Raw genomic sequence first — 20563 nt, 5'->3', positions numbered from 1 at the left:
ATTACTCTGGCTTTAACCATCTACATCCTGTCCGTCTGCTTTCAAACCCTGGTATTTCTCCACCTTCTCAAAATCTTTCTTCCTGATGTTACTGTCATTCGGGATTTCCACATCTATTATCATTGCCTTCTTCTGTTCCTTGTCCAGTTATAAATGTCCTGTTGGTTAGTACCTTATTACCAGTCTGAATTTGGAGGTTGCACAGGATCTTGGCTCTGCCATTCTCCACTACCTTCTCGGGCGTTTCCCACTTGGACTTGGGAATGCCCAATCCATTCTCAGCACAGATGTTCCTGAACTCAATTCCTGCAACTTGGTTGTGCCGTTCAGTGTCTGCTGTCCCTGCCTGCATCTTGCACCCTGCTGCCGTGTGCTGGATGGTTTCAGCGATCCCTTGCACAGTCTGCATCTCGGGTTTTGTCTGGTGGGACAGACCCTGCTCCTATCGCTCAGTGTCTGTCCTTGTGCGGCCATGAGCAGCGCCTCAGCCCTGCCATCTCCAGCCGTTGGTCGGACTTTCTTCTGTCAGCCACCTCTGATATCTGGCGATGGGACATCCCGCGCAGTGACTTGCCCTGCCATGGCCTCCGGTCCTTCGCCCCCACTTCCTTGGCCATCTTCCTGACACACTGATGGACGTTTCGCGTTTATTCCAGCCTTGACATTTCCAAGTCCCCGTCAGCAGGTGTACAGTCGCTCGAAGTCGGACTTTGGGTGGAATCCTCCAGGTCTGGTTCGTAGTTTCTGGGTCTTGGTGTCAGTGGCTTCCGGTTCGTTCCTCGCCCACACACTATTGCAGCTGGGTACCTGATGACTGGTGGGGCAAATATATATGTCTCTTACATATGTAAGATGGCCGAGGGGAAGAAGCCGTTCCTGAATCGTTGAGTGTGCGCCTTCAGGCCCCTGTACCTCCTCCCTGATGGAAGCAATGAGAGGAGGGCATCTCCTGGGTCCTTAATGATGGACGCTGCCTTTTTGAGGCATCCTTCCCTGAAGATGTCCTGGATACTATGGAGGCTGGTGCCCACGATGGAGCTGATGAAGTTTACAACTCTCTGCAGCTTATTTCGATCCCGTGCAGTGCTCCCCCCCCCCCATACCCGGCGGTGATGCAGCCAGTTAGAATGCTCCCCACGGTACATCTGTAGAAATTTGTGAGTGTCTTTGGTGACATCCCACATCTCCTCGGACCCCTGATGAAATATAGCCGCTTTTTAAATGCATCAATATTTTGGGTCCAGGATAGATCTTCAGAGATATTAACACCTGGGGACTTAAAATTGCTCACTCTTTCCACTTCTGATCCCTCTATGAGGACTGGTGTGTGTTCCCTTGTCTAACCCTTCCTAAGGTTCACAATCCGCACTTTGGTTTACTGAAGTTCAGGTTGGGTTATTGCTGTGGCAACTAGCTGGCCTGTTTCGTTCCTGATCTTCCTCTCATCAGCATTTGAAATTCTGCCAGCAATGGTTGTGTCATCGGCAAAGTTATAGTTGGCATTAGAGTGCCTACTCTAGAGTGCCTAATCACACAGCCATGGGTGCAGAGAGAGTAGAGTTCCTCCTACACTGAACACACCACCCCCAACCTTGGTGTCGTCTGCAGACTTTATCACCCAGCCACCTACTTTCTCACCCAAATCAAAGCAAAAGTCTCAGGCACACACAGTGGTTCTAAAAATTTTGTGAACCCTGTAGAATTTTCTCTATTTCTGCAGAAATATGACTTAAAATGTGATGAAAATGTACGTCCTGAAACTCAACTAAATAAATAACACAGGAACATTATACTTGTTCATTATTTATTGAGAAAAATGATCCAGTATTACATATATTTGTTGAAAAAAAGTGTGTGAACCTTTGCTTTCAGTAACTGGTGTGACCTCCTTGTACAGCGATAACTTTAACAAAACGTTTCCGGTAACTGTTGATCAGTCCTGCACCTCGGCTTGGAGGAATTTTAGACCATTCCTCCTCTCAAAACTGCTTCGACTCTGGGATGTAGGTGGGCTTCCTTGCACGAACTGCCTGCTTCAGGGCCTTCCGCAACATTTCTATAGGACAAAAATTAGGACTTTGACTCGGCCATTCCGAAACACGGATTTTCGTCTTTTTGAACCATTCTGTTGTTGATTTTCTTGTTGCAATATCCGATTTCTATTAAGCTTCGGGTGATGAACTACTACCCTGACATTCTTCTGTAAAAGGACTTGATACGATTACGAATTCATTGTTCTCTCAATGACTGCAAGCTGGCCAGGCCCCGGGGTAACGGTGCAGCCCCAAACTAGGATGCTCATTCAACCATGCTTCACGGTGGGAATCAGGATTTTGCGTTTCGTGCGCGGTGTCCTTTTTCCTCCAAACAGAGCAGTGTGCATTTCTGCCAAAAAGTTAAACTTCCGTCTCATCTGTCCCAGAAGTGTTGCAGAACATCCTGCTGTTCTTTTGCAAACTTGAGCCAGCAGCAATGTTTTTTTTTTGGGGGGGGGCACTGGTTTCCTTCGTAGCGTTCTTCCAAGAACACCATTCTTGTAAGTGGACACATAAACAGAGGCTTTGGGAAGTTCCAGGGATTTCTGCAGGTCTTTTGCTGTTACCCATGGGTTCTTATTTGCCTCTTTCAGCACTGCACGTTGTGCTCTTGGCGTGATCTTTGCAGGGCGCCTGCTCTTAGGGAGAGTAGGAACAGGACTGAATATCCAACATTTGTGGACAATTTCTCTCACTGTGGACTGATGAACGCTCAGGTCTTCTGAAATGCTTTTCCAGCACACATCTCTACAATTCTCCTTCTAAGGTCCTCTAAAAGTTGCCTTGATTGATGCATGGTGAATGTAAGCAGCTCTTCTTTAAGAAGAGCAGTAACCTGACTTTGTGTGTCTTTTCAAAAAGATTTCGGGCAGGGCACCGCTACAACCCCCACCTCCAATCTCACCTCATCGATTGGAACGCTCGATTTCAAATAGCGTTTGTAGAAGGCATTACCCCAGAGGTTCACAAACTGTTCTGAACCTAGATTATGATAGTTTTAACGGGTAACTCATTATTGACAAGTACAATTGTTTGTGTGTTGTTAGTTTAGGCAGATTGTGTTTGTCTATCACTGTGATTTAGATGAGAATCAGACCAGATTTTATGGGTAATTAATGCAGAAAACGAGGCAATTGAAAGGAATTCACGAACATTTTCCTAGGGTGCCTAAGACTTTTGCACAGTACTGTAGTAATTTTATGTATTGCAATGTACTGCTGCTGTTGCTGCAAAAAAAAAGCAAATTTCATGAGATGCGAGTGATGATAAACCCGTTCTGATACGGGTCTCTATTGTGGACTGATAGTGGGAAGGGGAGGGGGAGAGGGAGATGGTTGGGAAAAGGGGGAGGGAGCGGGAAGCACCAGAGAGACATTCTGTAATGATCAATAAACGAACTATTTGGAATCGAATGACCTTGCCTGGTGGACAGGGCTGGGTCTGTCTGAACTCGCCCCAGGCACCCCTCCTCTGCCACCTGTCCCACACGCCACCCACGCCATTCCCAACATCCTTTGCTCTTGCCGGACTTGCAAACTCGCTCTCCGCTGCACGTCGACAAATACCGCACCGTGCAAAAGTCTTAGGCACCCCAGCGATAGACATGACTGTACATCACAAAGAGCCAATCCCTGTGGAGACCCCTAGTCACAGACCTCCAAAATAACACCCTTCCACCACGACCATCCTGACTCCAAACAAGCAATTCATGAAGCTTCATGATCTCTCCTGTGGGATCTTGCTCAGAGAGGGGTTACAGAGACAGCATGGGGTGTGAGGGGTGAGGGCGGTCTCAAAGACAGGGAAGGGTGTATTGGAGGGAGGGGCACACAGAAACGGGTAAGCGGGTAGGGAAATGGAACACGGAGACGGGGGGAGGGTGTAGGGGAATGGGACACGGAGACAGGGAAGGGTGTAGGGGAATGGGACAGAGAGACAGGGAAGGGTGTAAGGGAATGGGACACAGAGACCCGGAAGGGTCTAGGGGAATGGGACACGGAGACAGGGAAGGGTGTAGGGGAATGGGACACAGAGACAGGGAAGGGTGTAGGGGAATGGGACACGGAGACAGGGAAGGGTGTAGGGGAATGGGACAAGGAGACAGGGAAGGGTGTAGGGGAATGGGACACGGAGACAGGGAAGGGTGTAGGGGAATGGGACACGGAGACGGGGAAGGGTATAGGGGAATGGGACACAGAGACAGGGAAGGGTGTAGGGGACTGGGACACGGAGACAGGGAAGGGTGTAGGGGAATGGGACAAGGAGACAGGGAAGGGTGTAGGGGAATGGGACAAGGAGACAGGGAAGCGTGTAGGGGAATGGGACACGGAGACAGGGAAGGGTGTAGGGGAATGGGACACGGAGACGGGGAAGGGTGTAGGGGAATGGGACACAGAGACAGGGAAGGGTGTAGGGGAATGGGACACGGAGACAGGGAAGGGTGTAGGGGAATGGGAAAGGGAGACGGGGAATGGGACACGGAGACAGGGAAGGGTGTAGGGGAATGGGACACAGAAACGGGGAAGGGTGTAGGGGAATGGGACACGGAGACAGGGAAGGGTGTAGGGGAATGGAACACGGAGACAGGGAAGGGTGTAGGGGAATGGAACACGGAGACAGGGAAGGGTGTAGGGGAATGGGAAAGGGAGACGGGGAATGGGACACGGAGTCAGGGAAGGGTGTAGGGGAATGGGACAGAGACGGGGAAGGGTGTAGGGGAATGGGACACAGAGACGGGGAAGGGTGTAGGGGAATGGGACACAGAGACAGGAATGGTGTAGGGGAATGGGACAGAGACAGGGAAGGGTGTAGGAGAATAGGAAAGGGAGACGGGGAATGGGACACGTAGACAGGGAAGGGTGTAGGGGAATGGGACGCGGAGACAGGAAGGGTGTAGGGGAATGGGACAGAGACAGGGAAGGGTGTAGGAGAATAGGAAAGGGAGACAGGGAATGGGACACGTAGACAGGGAAGGGTGTAGGAGAATAGGAAAGGGAGATGGGGAATGGGACACGGAGACAGGGAAGGGTGTAGGGGAATGGAACACAGAGACAGGGAAGGGTGTAGGGGAATGGGAAAGGGAGACGGGGAATGGGACATGGAGTCAGGGAAGGGTGTAGGGGAATGGGACACAGAGACGGGGAAGGGTGTAGGGGAATGGGACACGGAGACGGGGAAGGGTGTAGGGGAATGGGACACGGTGACAGGAATGATGTAGGGGAATGGGACAGAGACAGGGAAGGGTGTAGGAGAATAGGAAAGGGTGTAGGGGAATGGGACACAGAGATGGGGAAGGGTGTAGGGGAATGGGACACGGAGTCGGGGAAGGGTGTAGGGGAATGGGACACAGAGACGGGGAAGGGTGTAGGGGAATGGGACACGGAGACGGGGAAGGGTGTAGGAGAATGGGACACAGAGACGGGGAAGGGTGTAGGGGAATGGGACACGGTGACAGGAATGGTGTAGGGGAATGGGACACAGAGACAGGAATGGCGTAGGGGAATGGGACAGAGACAGGGAAGGGTGTAGGAGAATAGGAAAGGGAGACAGGGAATGGGACATGTAGACAGGGAAGGATGTAGGGGAATGGGACACAGAGACAGGAAAGGCGTAGGGGAATGGGACAGAGACAGGGAAGGGTGTAGGAGAATAGGAAAGGGAAACGGGGAATGGGACACGTAGACGGGGAAGGGTGTAGGGGAATGGGACATGGAGACGGGGAGGGGTGTAGGGGAATGGGACACAGAGACGGGGAATGGGACAGAGACAGGGAAGGGTGTAGGAGAATAGGAAAGGGAGATGGGGAATGGGACACGTAGACAGGGAAGGGTGTAGGGGAATGGGACGCGGAGACAGGGAAGGGTGTAGGGGAATGGGACACGGAGACAGGAAGGGCGTAGGGGAATGGGACACGGTGACAGGAAGGGTTTAGGGGATTGGGACAGAGACAGGGAAGGGTGTAGGAGAATAGGGAAGGGAGACTGGGAATGGGACACGTAGACAGGGAAGGGTGTAGGGGAATGGGACACAGAGATGGTGAAGGGTGTAGGGGAATGGGACACGGAGACGGGGAAGGGTGTAGGGGAATGGGACAGAGACAGGGAAGGGTGTAGGAGAATAGGAAAGGGAGACGGGGAAGGGTGTATGGGAATGGGACACAGAGACAGGAAGGGTGTAGGGGAATGGGACACGGAGACAGGGAAGGGTGTAGGGGAATGGGACACAGACAGGGAAGTATGTAGGGGAATGGGACACGGAGACAGGGAAGGGTGTAAGGGAATGGGACACGGAGACAGGGAAGGGTGTAGGGGAATGGGACACGGAGACAGGAAGGGTGTAGGGGAATGGGACACGGAGACAGGAAGGGTGTAGGGGAATGGGACACAGAGACAGGGAAGGGTGTAGGGGAATGGGACACGGAGACAGGGAATGGTGTAGGGGAATGGGACACGGAGACGGAAGGGTGTAAGGGAATGGGACACGGAGACAGGGAAGGGTGTAGGTGAATGGGACAGAGACAGGGAATAGTGTAGGGGAATGGGACACGGAGACAGGAAGGGTGTAGGGGAATGGGACACGGAGACAGGGAAGGGTGTAGGGGAATGGGACACGGGGACAGGGAAGGGTGTAGGGGAATGGGACACGGGGACTGGGAATGGTGTAGGGGAGTGGGACATGGAGACGGGGAAGAGTGTAGGGGAATGGGATATGGAGATGGGGAAGAGTGTAGGGGAATGGGATATGGAGATGGGGAAGGGTGTAGGGGAATAGGAAATGGAGATGGGGAGGACAGCTGACGGGGAGGGAAGGTATCACTGAAATAGTGAGGAGTCGAGGGGACAGCAGGGGGTCACAGAGATAGGGAGAGTGATGGGAAGGATGGGCCTTTGAGGGTCAGACAGGGAGGGGTGGAGGGGATCAGAGACAGGAGGGATGGAGGGGAGGGAGGGGATCACAGAGACGGGAGGGGTGGAGGGGAGTGAGGCAGTCACAGAGACAGGGAGAGTGATGGGAAGGATGGTCCTTTGAGGGCCAGACAGGGAGGGGAGGGAGGAGATCACAGAGACAGGAGGGGTGGAGGGGATCACAGAGACGGGAGGGGTGTAGGGGATCACAGAGACGGGAGGGGTGTAGGGGAGTAAGGCAGTCACAGAGACAGGGAGAGGTGTCGGCTTTCACAGAGATGGAGAGGGAGGGGAAATCACATAATTGGGGAAGTGTGTTGAAAATTAGGGCAAGTCCTCTCTCGGTATTCTGCTCAACCCAGCCGCTGTTGCGGCACGGACAGGGTTAATGGGGCAGGTCCCATTGGGATCAGCTCACCCCAGAGTGTTGTGATGATTCACGGTGATAAGTTGCCTTTAACCCCACCCACTCCCATTGTATCTCTCACCGATCCGAAACACAGACACTGCAATCCAGGGATTGTCTGCACTCAACCATCCTGTTTTCCAACTCTAGGTAAGAGGGGACCCAGCGTGGGGTTGGGGGCTGTGAGGGAGCCGTTGCCCTGTCTGCGAGGTATCGCTGCCCTGGGTGGGATGGGCGGCCAAGGTGAAACACTCTGGACGGGCAGTGAGGAGGAAGCCTTGTTGCGCGTTGGGAGAGTGCAACGAGGGAGTGCCACTGCCCCATTATGTGGGAGCGCTACAGCGGGAGGGAGACAATGAGGAATCTCGTAGGGACGTTGAGGGACTCCACAGAGTAGGCGGGGGGGGGCGAGGTAAAGAATCTTTGCAGGGCGGGAGGGGGAGAAGCGAGGTGTCGGAACCTCGCACAGCTTGAGGGTCGGCTGAGTGAGAAGGTAACGAAACTGAGGTGGCGCCTCCGTCAGGCGGACCTGCGCGGCTGATCGGACGAGGAGGGCGGGGTTAGGAGCGTGCACGAAGCTGATTGGCCGATGCCGGCGGCCGGCTACACTTGTCGCCGGGGTGACGGGGGTAAATGTATCGTTTGTGGTCGCGTGACGTCAGAGCGCGCGTGGAAGAGGCGGAAATGGGGATCCCCCTCGGCACCGGTCAGTGCGAATGGGGGTGAAATTTATAAAGGCGCCGCACCGCCCCGCTCCAACCTGACCGGTTTGGAGGAGGAGCAGGTCTGGAGGCCGTCCCTCGCCCTTTCCTGCTTCGCACTTTTGCTCCTCCTTTCCCTCTTCGCACTGCATCTCCTCTTCATTTTCTTCCTCTTCCTCTGAACGCGTTGCATTTAAACCTCTTTCTCTTTCTATTGCACGGCACCAGTCCGCAGAATGAGTCTCTTGAGGCAAAGGCCGGCTCCTCTCAGCCAGTCGGACATCGTGGATATCTACCGGCACGACCTGATTGAAGACAAACGTTTCAGGCAGTCTGACCCACACGTCTTCATCGTGCTGGGCGCCTCGGTGAGTTCCTCCGTTACAGACCAATCCGGTATCTTTGCACAACTAATATTCTTGCCTCTAAAGTAATTTCAGGATTAATCGGATTTTATTTAAATTGCAAACACGTCAGGAATAGTGGCACCCAGGGTCTCCAGTGTTGCGCAGACAGGATCGATTCTGCAAGCCCAGGGGCTCAGAGTAAAGCCGTTCGGCCCATCGAGCCTGTGACGGTTGTTCGGAAGAGTCAGGAATTCCCCGCGCTTTATCTTGTCTGTTTCTCTGTCTCTCCAGCTGCCTGCCCCAAACAGTCCTTCCAGGTGAGGTAACCTGGCGAGAGATCAGAATTGTATGCAGTGAAATTTGTTGTTTGTGGTATAAAAATATGTATAAATCACAATTAAAAACTATATATAAAGATTAGTGCAAAAAGAGAAAATAACAGAATGTGTATAATAGAATGAGAATAAAATAATAATTAATAATGAGTAAAATAATAATAAATTGTGTATAAATTACAATAAAAAGTATATAAAATTAGTGTTTTGGGGGAAAAAACTAGTGAGGTAGTGTTCATGGGTTCAATGTCCATTCAGAAATCAGATGGCAGAGGGGGAAGAAGCTGTTCTTTCAGGTGCCTGTACCTCCTCCCGGATGGTAGCAATGAGAAGAGGGCATGTTCTGGGTGATGGGTGATGGCATCTCCTTGTTTCTTAACGCGGTGTCCTCACTGTTGGATCTGATGGAGGGGTTCCCGATCGTTTTTAGGCCGTTGAGCTCTGCCATTGGCCGAAGGGTCCGTGGGCCCCAGGTCCGGGAACCCTGCGATAGGGCTTTTTAAGATTCCGAGAGGGGTAGAGCTTCTCAAAAGTCCAGCCTGACGCCCCCTCACGATGAGGGGTGGAAATGGGTAAGGCTGCCCAACGGGGCGAAGCCGATCCTCGGTACAGTGGGTTACAGGGGCAACTCTACCATCGACTTCGGACGGTGGAGGCAGGAGGTCACCAGTGGCCTGTGCACCACGGGGAGGAGAAGAGAGGCATAGGGTAGAAACGTCTAATTCCAGTGGGCATGCAGTACTTACGCCCCGGCGTTCCGGGGGCAGGGATGAACATCCTCCATCTCCGGAGGGGTTCAGGGCTTCCCCGTCAGTAGCTTCCTCCGGGGAGGCTTTCAGTACGGTCAGTCACGCAGGTCCCGGACGGAGACGCGGGAACACCGTCACGCTCCGATGCGGAAGGATTCTTCACTGCTGTTTCTGTCACAGTTTTGTTTGACCAGTCGGGGTTGTTGGCCCTGAGCTGAACCCCCGAACCTGGAGGAGCGGTGGGCCACTCCTAGTCTGGCTTCTACCCTTTGACCTGTTTGGCATGGGTGACCCTACCAAAGCGCAAAGCCAGGTCATTGAGGGACAGCGCTCCAACCCCCTTTCGGCAAGCTGAGGCCCTCTTGGAGGATGGATTTGAGCTGAGAGGAGGGTAATTTGAAAAGAGATGGAGTGGCGGATGCCTGCGATGTGTTGCCTGGGGTGGTGGGAGGGGCGGATATGTCGCCCTATACTGCCCTGAGATTCAGTGTCTTGTGGGTGTTCACAGTAGGACACAGAAATAAACAGAATCAATGAAGAACCACACACATAGACTCGCAAACAATGCAAATGCGAAAGATTACGAATACACAAACTAAATAAATAATAAACACTCTATTGATCCCGAGTGGGAAATACTTTTCGTTACAGCATCAACATTTAAAAACACATTTAGCAGTGTGCAGACTGAACTAATAATGAAGCACACAGAATAATTTACACAGTAATAATCTACCAATGTGCAATGATAACTTTCTGCATAATCTACTCAAAGAGTTGAACTGCACGTACATGTATAACTCATCTCCTTCTACCTGAGGCCACAAACTTATCAATAACCCCTCGTACAGTACTATGCAAAAGTCCAAGGCAGATGAGTACAGCTCGGGTGCCTAAGGCTGTTGCAAAGTAGTGTACCTCCCCCATGCCCCTCCTCCAGCCCCGTCAGTATCTCCTGCCATCCAACCAGTCTGGTCAGGGGCCAGGCTGTGAGTCTGTGGGCGGCAGCTTCTCAGGAATGTGTAACTGGCTGCAGCTGGAGGTTGTGTAACTGTAATGGGGAACTGAGAGGGATTGCAACAGTGGAGAGGGACCACTCCCAGAACTTGTGGTTCATCTCTCCAGGGCCACAGGGTCAGACACAGAGTGAATCTCCCTCCACACCGTCCCATCACACACTCCTGGGGTCAGACACAGAGTGAATCTCCCTCCACACTGTCCCATCATACACTCCCGGGGTCAGACACAGAGTGAATCTCCCTCCACACCGTCCCATCACACACTCCCGGGGTCAGACACAGAGTGAAGCTCCCTCCACACCGTCCCATCACACACTCCCGGGGTCAGACACAGAGTGAAACTCCCTCCACACCGTCCCATCACACACTCCCGGGGTCAGACACAGAGTGAATCTCCCTCCACACCGTCCCATCATACACTCCCGGGGTCAGACACAGAGTGAAGCTCCCTCCACACCGTCCCATCACACACTCCCGGGGTCAGACACAGAGTGAATCTCCCTCCACACCATCCCATCACACACTCCCGGGGTCAGACACAGAGTGAATCTCCCTCCACACCGTCCCATCACACTCTCCCGGGGTCAGACACAGAGTGAATCTCACCTCACACAGTTCTAATAAACATACAGACTGAGCCTTTTGTCTTAAATCCTGTTTTTTTAAAATATATAAAACTAATTAGGTATTACGGAAAGAGAACAAAAAAGAGTGAGGCAGTGGTGTTGAGTGGGTTCCTTGTCCGTTCAGAGGGGAAGAGGTTATTCCTGAGGCGTTGAGTGTGTCTTCAGGCTCCTGTACCCTCTGGCTGACGCATGGTGTGGTTTTGAGGCATTGACTTTGAAGGGACCGTGTTGATGGAGGGGAGTCTCTATTCTCCATTTGAGAGTGCGTTTGGTAAGCAGCCACAGAGAGAGGCTGAAGCATTTGCACTGGGAGAAACATGTCACCGTGGAGAGGGAATCGTATGTCACAGAGAAGACAGTGTCAGACTAAAAGGATGTGGAAAGTCCTGGTGATCTGAATGATTTATGACGTTCGGTGTGCTGAACCCTCTCTGCTCGCTTGCACGCCCACAACTGTGCTCCAATCTGCTGATGAAACCCGCAGACAAGGACGTTGCTCGACCTCATTTCCAGCGGTGATGAGACCGCCTGCAGAGGAGAGGTTGACACCCTGCTGACACAGTGATGCCAGGAGAACAACCTCTCCCTCAAAGCCCAGAAAAACAACAGAGCTGATTGCGGATTACAGGAGGGACGGAACCGGATCAACATCAGTGGGGCTGCCGTCGAGAGGGTGAGTAGTTTCGGTACACACGTCACCGAAGGTCTCACCTGGTCTGTACACACCGGCTGCGTGGCGAAATAAGCGCGACAGCCTCTCTTCCACCTCAGGCGACTGAAAAGATGTTCGGCATGGGCCCCCAAATCGTCAAGACTTTCTACAGGGGCACCACTGAGAGCTTCCTGACCGGCTGGTATGGGAGCTGCGCCAACCGTGATCGCTGGGCACCGCAGGGAGTGGTACGGCCAGCCCAGCGCATCTGTGGACGTGACCCTCCCTCCATTGAGGACGTTTGTAGCAGAGAGACGGCCGGAGAGATCATCGGGGACACCAGTCACCCCAACCACAAACTGTGTCAGCCGCTTCTGTCTGGCAAACGGTGCCGCAGCATTAAAGCCGGGACCAGCAGACTTCTTTCTACAAGCCATTAAACTTATAAATTCACGTGTCTGTACCCTGCCGCGGAGTCGCAACAAAGGTTTTTACTGCCTGGTGTTGTGCGATGGATGTAAGATTTAAATGAATTCAGTTTGATTCAGTGGCTGCGTTATTGCTGTTAATACTGATCTCCAGTGACCAAACCGATGCAGCCTAACCAGAGGTTTAAATGGTTGAGACTCCTGGGCTGAACAGACCGATGGGGGCACGTTGTGTTCCTCCAGGTGGTATGTCCTGTGCCTGAGCTGCCGTTTGTATTTCGGTGCCGGGTCGTGCTAGAGGGACTGGCCGGTTCTCAGCTCGCTGCCCTCTCGTCTTTACTCATCTCTGCACTGAGCAGAGGCTGTGCTCTGAATCTAACGGGCTCCTGAATCGGGCTCGCTTTCCAGAACTTCGCTTCTGAATGTTATTTGCTTACGTTTGTTATTATTTGCACGATTTGACTCTTTTTACTTTGCACGTTGGGTGTTTGTCGGTCTTTTTCGTAATGGGTCCTGTTGGGTTTCGTTGTGGCTGCCGGCAAGGAGACGATTCTCAAGATTGTATGTAGCATGCACTTTGAACTTTCAGCATCCTGCCTAATCACGTGGGCACTTTCAGGGAACTGTAGACTTGTACCCCAAGATCCCCCTCCACATCAGTGGCGTGAAGGGCCCTGTCATTGACTGGACAACCTTTTGCTTTCGATCTCCCAAAGAGCAACACCTCACACTTGCCCGGACTGAACAGTATCTGCCGTGTCTCTGCCCATCTCCACAGCTGATCTGCACTCAGTGGCCGCTCTGATTAGGCTCACCTGCTCAATAACGCAAATATCTAGTCGGCCAATCATGCGGCCGCAGCTCAAATACAAAGATGCAGAAACACGGCTGCGCCGGGGTTCACCGGTGGCTGCTATTGCAGCCAACTTGTACATGGAAGAAGTAGAAAAGAGACCATTGAACACCTTCCATGGAACACCAGCCTGTCATTGGTTCAGCTACGGGGATGACACCTGGGTCAAGGTTAAAATCCATGAGGTGGAAGCCTTCAGAGAGCACATCAACTCCTTGGATCATAACATCAAATTTACATGAGAAGACGCCAAGAACAATAGATTGGCCTTTGTGGACTGTGTGGTAGTTATCAAAGAAAATGGACATCTAAATATTGAAGTTTACGGGAAACTGCAGACCAGTACCTACGGTTTGACTCTCATCACCCGTTAGAACATAAGTTGCGGGTTATCAGTCACCGCACCGAGAATGTGCCCACCAACTAGCTATGGAAAAGGATAAAAACAGACAAAATGGGGAAGTGCTTAACTGGGGAAGGGCCAACTGTCAAGGGATGAGGCAGGAACTAGCGTGAGTAAATTGGAAACGGATGTTCAAGGGTGAAAGCACAGAAGTAATGTGGGAGAGGGTTAGGGACCCACTTGTGCTGGGTTCGGGATAGGTTTGTCCCATTGAGGCAAGGAAAAAATGGTAGGAAATGGGAACCGTGGCTGACGAAACATGTGAGGCAACTCGTCAAGAGGAAGAAGGAAGCATATGTTAGATATAAGAAGCAGGAGGGGCTCATGAGAAATATAGGGTAGCCAGGAAGGAGCTTAAGAAAGGACTTAGGAGAGCTCGAAGGGGGCATGAGAAGGCCTTGGCATGTAGGATTAAGGAGAACCCCAAGGCGTTCTATGCGTATGTGAAGAACAGAAGGATAACAAGAATGAAGGTGGGGCCGCTAAAGGATAAAGAAGGCAATGTGTGCCTGGAGGCGGAGGAGGTTGGGGAGGTCCTAAATAAATACTTGGCTTCAGTAATCACAAGTGAAAAGGACTTTGATCAGGGTGAGGTCGAAATAGAACAGGCCTATGTGCTGGACAATGTGGAGATTAAGGAAGAAGTGCTGGATCTTCTTAAAAACATTAAGATTGATAAATCCCCAGGGTCGGATATGATATACCCCAGGTTGCTGTGGGAATTGAGAGAAGAGATCACAGGAGCAGTAGCTATGATCTTTGAATCCTCTTTGGCTGCGGAGGAGGTGCCGGAGGCAAATGTAGTTCCCTTGTTTAAAAAAGGTAATAGGGAGAAACCTGGGAACTATAGACCGGTGAGTCTTACGTCGGTGGTATGCAAACTACTGGAAAGGATTCTTAAGGATAGGATTTGGAGAAGTAAAATCTACTCAGGGAGAGTTAACATGGCTTTGTGCAGGGAAGGTCATGCCTCACGAGCCAAATAGTTTTTTGAAGAGGTAATAAAAGAAATTGATGAGGGTAGGGTGGTAGATGTGGTCTACATGGATTTTAGCAAGGCATTTGACAAGGTCCCTCATGAGAGACTCAACCAGAAAATCATGAGGCATGGGATCAGTGGAACCTTGGCTGTTTGGATAAAAAATTGGTTTACAGGAAGAAAGCAGAGGGTAGTGGTGGAAGGAAAGTATTCTGCCTGGAGGTCGGTGACTGTCCTGGGACCCCTGCTATGTGTGATTTATAAAAATGACCTGGATGTAGAGGTGGAAGGATGGGTGAGTAAGTTTGCGGATGACACGAAGATTGGAGGAGTTGTGGATGGAGCTGTAGGTTGTGGAAGGTTACAAGAGGATATAGACAGGCTGCAGAATTGGGTAGAAAAATGGCCGATGGAGTTCAATCCGGACAAGTGTGAGGTGATGCATTTTGGAAGGACTAACCAGAAGACTGAGTACAGGATTAATGGTCAGTTACTTAAGAGTGTGGATAAACAAAGGGACCTTGGGGTTCAAATCCATACATCCCTCAAGGTCGCAGTGCAAGTTGATAGGGTAGTTAAGAAGGCCTATGGGATGCTAGGCTTCATTAACAGGGGGATTGAGTTCAAGGGTAGAGAGGTCATGTTGCAACTCTACAAATCTCTGGTGAGACCACACTTAGAGTATTGTGTTCAATTCTGGTCACCTCATTATAGGAAGGATGTGGAAGCTATGGAGAGGGTGCAGAGGAGATTTACCAGGATGTTGCCTGGATTAGAAAACAAGTCTTAATAGGCAAGGTTAGCAGAACTGGGACTTTTCTCTTTGGAGCCTAGAAGGATGAGAGGGGACTTGATAGAGGTCTACAAGATTATGAGAGACATAGATAGGGTGGATAGCCAGTACCTGTTTCCCAGGGCACCGATAGCAAACACCAGAAGGCATATGTACAAAATTAAGGGAGGGAAGTTTCGGGGAGACATCAGGGGTAAGTTTCTTTTTTACACTGAGGATGGTGGGTGCCTGGAATGACTTGCCAGGGAAGGTGGTGGAGGCTAAAACATTAGGGGTATTTAAGAGCCTCTTGGACAGGCACATGGACAAAAGGAAAAATGGAGGGTTATGGGGTAGTGTGGGTTTAGTACTTTATTTAAGGAATATGTGGGCTGGTACAACATGGAGGGCTGAAGGGCCTGTACTGTGCCGTAGTGCTGTAAAGACAAGGAGTGCAAGTATTTCGGAGAAGTCTTGAAAGCTTTGGCGACCTTGACTGGGCCTTCAGCAGGACCGTAACAAGCACCAGGGGTAAGGAGCAACGCAGACAGATAAACTCAGCCATCCCATAGCTGTTGGAGTTCCAGAGCAATGCGGGAGGATCTCCAGCAAACACGAAGTCCCTGTGTTTTCAAGCCTACTGCCGTCCTCGGACCGAAACTCGTCCACTCCGGAGATCCTGCAGCCAAACGTGAACAGCGTGTCATCCGATGCAACGAGGACTGTACTTCGGTGAGCCAAAGCAATCAGCTCCAAAACGGATGGCTCAGGGCAGGAGGGCTAACAGCCGGGGTCAAGGTTCGGCTGTACATCCGCACCCTGAAGGTCAAGGGGCACTCCTGTGATGACAACAATGTGCACAGTGAGGACAGGTGGTTTAAAGAATCCATCTTCGCCAAACTGGAAAACCCAACCCTGAACAGAGGGGGTGGGGTACAACAGCACCTATCAGCTACTTGCAATGCAGTCCGGAACACTCTACCCCGCTGTTTCCACAACAGTTCACACCTCCAGCCATGCAAAGATAAGACTAATGACCCTCTCGTGACCTCTTAACGGCCCTCATGTGAATGCCATATCTTTTGAGAACTCGCTGAGTTTAAGCCACAAAACTACCCGCCGTGGATCAGAACTCTCGGGCGAGTGGTGAAACATTAGACAACACGGCAAGTCCGGTTGCCCTGATTTGCCAGTTGGTCGTTGTAAATGATCTCGTGATTGGGCTAGGGATAATTGGAAGTTACTGGGCAGCGCGGCTTGAAGGATTGATTCTGTGCTGTCTTATCAATAAATAAATTAATGACCAGGTCATTACTGTAAACTCGAGGTTCTGCAGCGGCTGGGGGGTCCGGAGTAACGTGCGCAAAATGACGGAGGGACTCGGGCCAGCCTGCATCTTATCGTACGAAGAAGGCGTCCCGCCTGAAAACTGGTAGAAGCCGGTATAATCTCGCTACATTTACGTAACTTGTGGAACGATAGCTCTGGACGTGCAGAAAGAAATGCCTTTAACTGTACCTCAGTACGCACAACTCGCAGAGAGTGGTGGGAGTGTGGAACGAGCTGCCAGCAGAAGTGGTGAATGTGGTCTCACTTTTGACATTTGAGAAGAACTTGGACAGGTATATGGATGAGAGGGGTTTGCAGGGATATAGCCCAGGTGCAGGTGGGACTGGGCAGAAAAATGGTTCGGTACAGCCAAGAAGGGCCAAAAGGCCCGTTTCTGTGCTGTAATGTTCTATGTTCTGTGGTTCTGTAGTCTGGTCAAGATTATTGTCAAGTCACGTCAAGTCACATTTATTGTCATTTCAACCATAACTGCTGGTACAGTGCATAGCAAAAATGAGACAACGTTTTTCAGGACCATGGTGTTACATGACACAGTACAAAAACTAGACTGAACTATGTTTAAAAAAAACAACACAGAGAAAGCTACACTAGACTACAGACCTACCCAGGACTGCATAAAGTGCACAAAAACAGTGCAGGCATTACAATAAATAATAAACAGGACAATAGGGCAAGGTGTCAGTCCAGGCTCTGGGTATTGAGGAGTCTGATAGCTTGGGGGAAGAAACTGTTACATAGTCTGGTTCTGAGAGCCCGAATGCTTCGGAGCCTTTTCCCAGACGGCAGGAGGGAGAAGAGATTGTATGAGGGGTCCTTCATAACACTGTTTCCTTTGCGGATGCAGCGTGTAGTGTCAATGTCCGTGATGGCGGGAAGAGAGACCCTGATGATCTTCTCAGCTCACTTCACTATCTGTTGCAGGGTCTTGTGATCGGAGATGGTGCAATTTCCGAACCAGGCAGTGATGCAGCTGCTCAGGATGCTCTCAATACAACCCCTGTGGAATGTAATGAGGATGGGGGGGGGGCATGGGAGATGGACTTTCCTCAGCCTTCACAGAAAGTAGAGATGCTGCTGGGCTTTCTTGGCTATGGAGCTGGTGTTGAGGGACCAGGTGAGATTCTCCGTCAGGTGAACAACAAGAAATTTGGTGCTCTTAACGATCTCTACCGAGGAGCCGTCGATGTTCAGCGGGGAGTGGTCGCTCCGTGCCCTCCTGAAGTCAACAACCATCTCTTTTTGTTTTGTTCACATTAAAGACGAGTAAATACTTTGAACACTCTTTCTCAGGATAAGCTCCCTCTACCTATTAAACGCTCCCAATGACGTGCGTCTCTAATCGCCCCCGACAACCAAGTCCAGCTCCTGGCCTTCATGTGTGGCTGAGCTGCTGAGCCCAGTGGAACCGTTTCTCCTGACAGGAGAAGGGGCAAAGGCGGGTGACTGGCACCTCAATACCGGTCGCTCTGGGCGGAGGGGGCTCGTCGTCCGCGGTTGGCAGCTCACGCAGGCGAGGGATAGCTCTGATCTCAAACCTCTGCTGCCTTGCGGGGCTGTACTCACTCGTGGGAGAGGCTTTGGGAGTGAACCCCGAGGGGAAAGATCCGGAGCTGGAGTCCCTCGTTGGTAGTACCGGGTTGAGTTCAACGCTGACTGGCAACTCCTGTGACGCCGCTGGTGCCAAACTGTGCCGGTCTCTGGGTTCATCAGCTGTGTGGAGAGGGGGAGCCTGCTCTCCATATCGAACCGCCCAAGCTTGCGTATCCAGCTGGGGCGAACGTCCATGGTCGACCCCGACCAGCGGAGGCCTCACTCTCTTTCTGGCAAATGGTCACCACGAGCAATAGTCTGAAACTTCCCTTTGGGCTTGGGGGCAATTCGATGCGGCAGAACCCAGGAGAGGCGAAGGTGGCCGAGGGTCGATCGAGTTAAGCGGCGGGGCCCAGGTCCCAGAGCGTATGGAAATGACTGAACCCGGTGTTTGGGCGACGATTTAGGGGCCGGGCCGGATTGGAAAGGTCAGGGTGTCTGGGTCGGAGGTCAGATCGGCTGCTCTGTTGAACGAAAGGTGTGAGGGCAGACTGTTTGTGGACTTCATTTCACAACGCTATTGGCTCGTGTTTATTGCTTGCATAATCTTTTTTCCTGTGCCCATTGGGTGTTTGATAGTCTTTTTTTAACGAGAAATGAGAAAATCTGCAGTGCGTTGCATTTTTAAAAATGGGCTCTTTTGTGTTTCTTTGTTTTTGTGGCTGACGGTAAAGAGCTAAATCTCAAGGTCGTACATAGTACCTTGAAAATGTACTTTGAAGTGAAGGGCAGGGTCTCTGGTTGTGCAAGAGGTGGTGTGTAGTGTTCTGTGGCTGAGGTGGGGTTCGGGGTCTTTCCGGTCAGGCCAAGAAGCTGGTGGATGAAGGGATGGTAGCCCGAACCCGTGAATTTGGGTTTTCCGCACCCGCTGCCCAACGGGAGCCCCAGGGAACCGCGTGGTGGGGATCTTTGGTGGATGCCCCTTCTCCAGGGCATTGGACACCCGGGAGGGCTGTGCCCACCAGCCTCTTGCCCTCCATGTACCAAGCAACCGGTCGGCAGAGGAAGCTGAGGCCCTCAGCCCGGTGCCAACTCATTCCTCATTCCCATAGATGCTTCCCGCCCAGCTGATTTCCTCCAACATCTCCAGCGTCTACTCAATCTCGGGGGTGTAGGTGAAGGGATTTTGCTGTTTGGGGTGGTGGTGCTCGTTCCACTTGCTCAGGCATTGCTGAGGCCACGCCTTTTGAGTGCCGGGCATATTTCAGCTGAGGCATGCCACTGCTGTAGGCAAACTGGGAGAGATTCACAGAGCCACTTTCTGTCCTTGTTGAGCTGCCAGAGCTGAAGGTGCTGTGCCTGAACTCGGTGGAAGTTTGTAAAACAAGGGTGATCTTATTAGAACATACTAGGCTCTGATGGGTGAAGTTCCCTCAACACCGTCCCATCAGACACAGAGTGAAGCTCCCTACACACCATCCTGTCCCATCACACACTCCCGGGGTCAGACACAGAGTGAAGCTCCCTCCACACCGTCCCATCACACACTCCCGGGGTCAGACACAGAGTGAAGCTCCCTCCACACCGTCCCATCACACACTCCCGGGGTCAGACACAGAGTGAAGCTCCCTCCACACCGTCCCATCACACACTCCCGGGGTCAGACACAGAGTGAATCTCCCTCCACACCGTCCCATCACACACTCCCGGGGTCAGACACAGAGTGAAGCTCCCTCCACACCGTCCCATCACACACTCCCGGGGTCAGACACAGAGTGAAGCTCCCTCCACACCGTCCCATCACACACTCCCGGGGTCAGACACAGAGTGAAGCTCCCTCCACACCGTCCCATCACACACTCCCGGGGTCAGACACAGAGTGAATCTCCCTTCACACCGTCCCATCACACACTCCTGGGGTCAGACACAGAGTGAATCTCCCTTCATACCGTCCCATCACACACTCCCGGGGTCAGACACAGAGTGAAGCACCTGCCACACTATCCCAGAGCTGTTTCTGAATCGTTGCGTGTGTGTCTTCAGACTCCTGTACCTCTTCCCTAATGTTGGCTATAAGACCTGGATGGGGAGGGCCCTTAATGATGGATGCTGCCTTTTTGAGACATCACGTTTTGAAGATGTCTTCGATGCTGGGGAGGCCAGTGCCTGTGATTGAGCTGGCTGAGTTCAGAACCTCCTGCAGCTTTTTCCCAATCCTCTACAGTGGCGTCTCCATACCAGACTGTGATGCAACCGGTTAGAATGCTCTCCCCTGCACGTCTGCTGGAATTTGAGGGAGTCTTTGTTGTCAGATGGTGTGCCTCCTTCACGATTGCACCACTCTACACTGGTGGCATAGCAGTGGAAACTGAGCAGTTTCATATTCCTGCGAGGGCGCATCTTGCACAATATCTCACAGTCCCGGAACGCATCTTACACGCTCAGGAAAGCTCACTATTGCCGGAGGAGGCTG

General features: G+C 51.8%; 1 protein-coding gene across 1 annotated transcript in view; it reads left to right on the top strand.

The window, feature by feature from the left end:
- Positions 1-7358: 7358 nt before the first annotated feature.
- Positions 7359-20563, top strand: part of g6pd (glucose-6-phosphate dehydrogenase) — a 53892-nt gene continuing 40687 nt past the window's right edge. The window contains 2 exon segments of the mRNA XM_073028081.1: positions 7359-7496; positions 8276-8415. Coding sequence (XP_072884182.1) covers positions 7373-7496; positions 8276-8415 — 264 coding nt within the window. The 5' untranslated portion in view covers positions 7359-7372.

This window comes from Hemitrygon akajei, chromosome 24 (assembly GCF_048418815.1).
Source record: "Hemitrygon akajei chromosome 24, sHemAka1.3, whole genome shotgun sequence".
Lineage (NCBI taxonomy): Eukaryota > Metazoa > Chordata > Chondrichthyes > Myliobatiformes > Dasyatidae > Hemitrygon > Hemitrygon akajei.
Note: the sequence above shows the minus strand (reverse complement) of the source record. Positions and strands in the feature narration are given on the sequence as shown.